The 5,011-nt window shown below is 55.5% G+C and overlaps 1 protein-coding gene across 1 annotated transcript; it reads left to right on the forward strand.

Annotated features, from left to right (window-relative positions):
- The first annotated feature begins 208 nt into the window (after positions 1–208).
- On the forward strand, positions 209–2,080 carry LOC131092685 (chymotrypsin-C-like). Its single transcript, XM_058039511.1, has 8 exons — positions 209–511; positions 625–716; positions 805–902; positions 985–1,110; positions 1,229–1,365; positions 1,449–1,594; positions 1,762–1,914; positions 2,009–2,080. Exons 1-8 carry the CDS (start codon positions 328–330, stop codon positions 2,024–2,026), a joined length of 954 nt encoding a protein of 317 aa, XP_057895494.1. The 5' UTR covers positions 209–327; the 3' UTR covers positions 2,027–2,080.
- The last annotated feature ends 2,931 nt before the right edge of the window (positions 2,081–5,011 follow it).

Genomic DNA, 5,011 nt, shown 5'->3' on the forward strand with positions numbered 1-5,011 from the left:
CCTGATAGGGACTCAGAGATACCCAGTGATAAGCATTTCAGGACAGGGAACACCTTATCCCTGGGCAACTTAGGGACTGGGGACAGAGAGTGTCCTGGGGAAGTCACTGCTTAGGGCTGGGGGGCAGCAGGGCTGCCCAGCCCCTCACTGACAGCATCATGGGTGGGGGGCTGCCCCAGGAGGGAGTGACCCTGTGTCCCATCAGGGAACCTGCCCCTTCCCAGAGCAGAGCCAGGTGTCCCCGCCATGTCCCAGCATGGTGCCAGCACCATGAGGGGCAGATGTGTCCATTCCCAGGCAGGACCATGAGTGTGATAAGAGCAGGTGATGGGGCTGAGGAGACCCTGTGCCCAGAGCGTGGGACAGTCCCCACGTGTCAGCAGCCAGCAGGGACACTCCAAGGTCCCCAGCAGTCCAGACACTATAAGAGGGGTGAGCAGCCCCACCACTTCTTCTTTCCTCTGCACAACCATGCTGGGAGCCATCTGTCTCGTCGTGCTGCTGGGCTACGGTAGGTGCAGGGCATGGGGAAGGGTCAGGGCAGGGAGCAGGAACGTGGCTCCTGCCCTGCCCTGGGCATGGGCACAGGCAGCCTCTGATGTCCCTTTGCCGAGTGTCACACAGCCTACGGATGCGGTCAGCCGGCCGTGCCACCACAGCTGAGCTCCCGCGTGGTGGGCGGTGAAGATGCTGTAGCCCACAGCTGGCCATGGCAGGTGAGGGGCACAGGGACAGCGATGGGGACAGGGATGGGGATAGGGATGGGGACATTCCTGCTCTGACCCTGTGCCTCTGCCCTCGCAGATCTCACTCCAGTACAGCCGCTCTGGATCCTGGAACCACTATTGCGGTGGGACCCTCATTGCCCCCCAGTGGGTGCTGACAGCTGCCCACTGCATCAGGTGGGTGTTGGGGTGCTGGGGGGCATCTGTGCCATGCAGCTAAGATATCTGTGGGGACTGACACTCACTCTCTCCCTGGCAGCTCTTCCCTGACCTACCGGGTGGCGCTGGGCAGGCAGGACGTGTCAGAGGCTGACGAGCCTGGTTCTGTGGCCGTGGCTGTGGAGAAGATCATCGTCCATGAGGATTGGGATGACTACTACATTCGGTAGGGGTTGGGTGCATCACGGCTGGGTCATGGGTGGTGTGGCCATGGTACCCTGTTCTCCTGCCCAGGGACCCTGTTCCCATGGACAGGGACCACCATTTTTCATGTCTCCTTGCAGCAACGACATTGCCCTGGTCAAGCTGGCAGAGGAGGTGCAGGAGACTGACACCGTCCGTGTCGCCTGCCTGCCGGCTGCTGACAAGATCCTGCCCAATGACTACCCCTGCTATGTCACCGGCTGGGGAAGCATGAGGAGTAAGTGGAGTGTCCCCAGGAGAGTCTCCAGAAAGGGGATGCAGGCAGAGGGTGTGAGATACAAGCTTTGTCTCTCATTGCAGCCAACGGGCCCCTGGCCACCATCCTGCAGCAGGCTCTGCTGCCCGTGGTGGATTATGAGACCTGCTCCCAGTGGGACTGGTGGGGCAGCACTGTTAAGAAGACCATGGTGTGCGCCGGCGGCGACGGCATCACCTCTGGATGCAACGTGAGTGTGGGCACTGCATGTGGTGGGTGCCCCAATGGTGGGGTACCGTGGGCACTGGGAGGAGAGGGAATGGAGCCATGGTGGTGGATGGCTGGGAGGGATGAGGGGAGTGTTGGCAGGGTGCCCAGGAGCAATGGCATGGAGTGTCTCTCTGTCTCTCCGCACAGGGCGATTCTGGGGGCCCCCTGAACTGCCAGCGTGACGATGGGATCTGGGAGGTTGAGGGCATCGTCAGCTTCGGCTCCGCCCGCGGCTGCAACACGAAAAGGAAGCCAACAGTCTTCACCCGGGTGTCCGCCTACATCGACTGGATCAACGAGGTGGGTGCCTCTTCCTCTGCTCCCCAACCCCACACAGGGGCTGTTCTTGCCCCACTGAGGGTCTTACCATGCCCCCCCTGTGTCTTTTTGGCAGAAAATGAGCGCAAACTGAGGACATGGCACTGTGGAGATACCACTGTTGATCAAAATAAAAGCAAAATAAGCTGAGCTGGTCTTGCTGGTTTTTTGGCGGAGGGGATTTGGTGGAGCTGGGGATGCATATACAGGGCTGGGTCTGCTGATGCCAAGGCCCTGCTTGTGTGCTGGGGAAAGTGTCCCTGTTGTGTATTGGGGATGGGCAGGACTCTGCAGAGGCTGTTGGGCACATCCTGCAAGATGCTTCCAGTCCTCAAGCTGTGGCTGAGGCATGGCCCTTGAGGGTTGGCAATTATTTTGATGGGAGAGGGGCTGGGCTTTGTCCAGGTTTTTCAGGGGAGCTCCAGGGAACCCAGATGTCTTTGGGGACAATCAGGAACACTTGGTAGCTCCCAGGGTGTTTTAGGGGACCTCACTGGCACTGCCTAGTTGAGGACTGACTTTCAAATGGGGCTCTTGAGGGAACTGGGTTGGCCTTGGGGCGCTTGAGAGAGTCTGACTGGTTTGGGAGGCGTCAGGGGTGCCTGCAGGAGCTCTCTTGGAGACGGAGCCCTTGGCAGCTGCATGGCACTGCCGGCTCCAACAACAGGACCTGTGACATGGCCCAGGAGCAGAGCCTCTAACCATGGATCTCCTTCTGTGGTGGCTGGAGGAACAAGGTGGGTGATGGGCAGCATGCAGAAACCCCAGTTGTGGAGTTCCCAGGAGGAGCCCGGGCTGCCCTGGAGGAGACAGGGATGTTTTCCAGGAAGAGGGCAGCGTGTTGGTGGGAGCAGATGTGAAGGAGCTCTTCAGTAAGGGGGAATGGGTGCCGCACCATCAGCCCCTGAGCAGAGCCATCCATCACACCATCATCCCATCACGGCTGCTGCAGCCCAGTCAGGATCCTCACGGGGTGAGGAGGAGGAGCAGAGCGAGCAGGGAGGGACGGCAGCAGCTCAGGCTGGGTGGGGGACGTGGTGGACGGTGCCGGGTTTAGGAGCCGTGGTGCCACTGGACAATTGAGCACTGGCACCTGTACTGGGGCCCAAGAGCACTGGCATGAGCCCTGGCACCGTGGGAGCCACCTGGGGACTCTCCAGGGACCCCCAGCACTTTTCAGTCTGACCAAAGCTTTAGCAGGTGAAGAGGGATGCAGGATGGGAAATGGTTTGGATGGACAGGAAATGTGCTATGGCAAAGGAACTGTACAGATCATCCCAAAGGCAATCAAAGGCCTGCCAGTCAGATGATGTGTGGAGGTGGCTACTCTGCACAGCAGGATGGGGTCAGGTGCTTGGGACACTGGCGTGGCATTGGCAGCATGATCTGGGGGCTTGCATGGAGAGCCCCAAGCTGTCCGTTGGAAGCTGGGTAGTGTGGGGCCCCCCTGTCCCCTCTGTGTGTACCCACATGTGCCATGCGGACCGTTGTTTGGGTGTGGAGTGCAGGACCCTGGTGTCACAGCCTGTTGTGTCCCATCCTCAGAGAGACTTTGGTGAATGGAGGAGCCCTGCACAAGGCCCCAGAGTTCCACAAGGCTCTCTGCTGGGGCATCAGCTCTGTCCCTCCCAGCCAGGCATGGCCACCCACCCACAGTGCGTGTCACCTCAATAACCAGTGTCGCCCTGCGCAGGACGTGGTGAAGAGTTGTGATCTCTCTGGGAGAAGAACCTTTTTCTAACATCCAGTCTGTCCTTGGCCACAGCTCCAGCCGTGCCTTCGGGTCCTGTTCCTGGTCACAGAGAGCAGAGATCAGAGCTGCTCCTCAGGAGGAGCTGCAGCCTCCAGAGAGGTCTGACCTCAGTCTCCTCCAGCTGAACAAATTGACTGACTTCCACCTCAACTACTTTTAATCTCTATGGCTGCATAGAGTTTCATGAATATTTGTTACACTTACATGTTAATTGTCAATTATTGTTATATTCTGCTCATACAATTTATAACTGACACAGTAAATCTACAGGTTAACCTAAAGAAGTGTAAGCTTTATTTTTATTAAATGGCTAACATCCTATGTACACCCTATAGGATGTGTCCATTATTAAGTATTTAACAATATGAGAGAATAAGGGGAAGTTTAAAAGAATACCACAAAACTTTGTGAAGTTCATAACTTTTATTTCACTGTTGAAATAAAAGTACTCATACAATCCCTTACATAAAAGTTTCATGCTAATAGTTATCTTTACGCACTCCTGGGAATGCAAGCTCGAGACACCCAGGGACACATGAACAAACTCCCCTGACACTGAGCAGCATCCCAATGCTGATGGCTCAGACCATAGGGAAGCACTGCCCTGACACATGGTGCCAGTCCACATCCTGGGCTCCCCTCAGGGGCATTGTCTTAGGTTGGAAATGGGTGGGTATATTCTATTCCTATCTGTGGTGCAGTTCTGTTAAATGGGCAGTTTTCTCTATCTCTTCCACAATCAATCCTCCCTCTGGAGAGATTTTTTCTGTAAGTGGGCCTGTAAGTCTCAGCACATGATTGATCAAATGCCATCATCCCACTGTGAGATGCTCTGCCCAGAGGGAAAACCAAGTATTCCTACCTGGATATCATCAGAGATCTGGAACACCAGGGCAGCCTTTTCCTCCTGAATTCCCAGGAGTGGCTATTTTCTCCACTGGATTTCCATTGCAAGACCAAGCCCATTTATAGGGTCACTGGACCTGAATCCTGCTCTAGGATCTCTGCTCCAACAGACCCACAGATGGCACTTCAGAAGGGCTGCAGCAGTCCCATGGAATGGGACTGCTGCCACCACCCTGACACACACCATGTCGGGCTGTGTTCTGACTCTCTCTGTAGTTGATTTGTTTGTACTATTACATTTGTGGGGTTTTTTAGTTCTCCTACTAAAAAACTGGTATTCCTATTCCCATATCTTTGCCTGAGAGCCTTTTAATTTCAAAATTATAACAATTATAACAATTCAGCAGGAGGGAGTTTTATATTTCCATTTCAGGTGAAGCTCCATACTTTCTTAAACAGACACATGTCTTTTCAGGCTAT

This window comes from Melospiza georgiana, chromosome 22 (genome assembly GCF_028018845.1).
Source record: "Melospiza georgiana isolate bMelGeo1 chromosome 22, bMelGeo1.pri, whole genome shotgun sequence".
In the NCBI taxonomy this organism is placed as follows: Eukaryota; Metazoa; Chordata; class Aves; order Passeriformes; family Passerellidae; genus Melospiza; species Melospiza georgiana.

What these genes read in the sequence shown, in the direction of transcription:
- LOC131092685 (XM_058039511.1), top strand. Translation starts at nt 328, where the DNA reads ATGGGGCTGAGGAGACCCTGTGCCCAGAGCGTGGGACAGTCCCCACGT. An exon ending in CGTCGTGCTGCTGGGCTACG is followed by an intron (nt 512 to 624) that starts GTAGGTGCAGGG and finishes AGTGTCACACAG; the next exon opens with CCTACGGATGCGGTCAGCCG. An exon ending in GCATCACCTCTGGATGCAAC is followed by an intron (nt 1,595 to 1,761) that starts GTGAGTGTGGGC and finishes CTCTCCGCACAG; the next exon opens with GGCGATTCTGGGGGCCCCCT.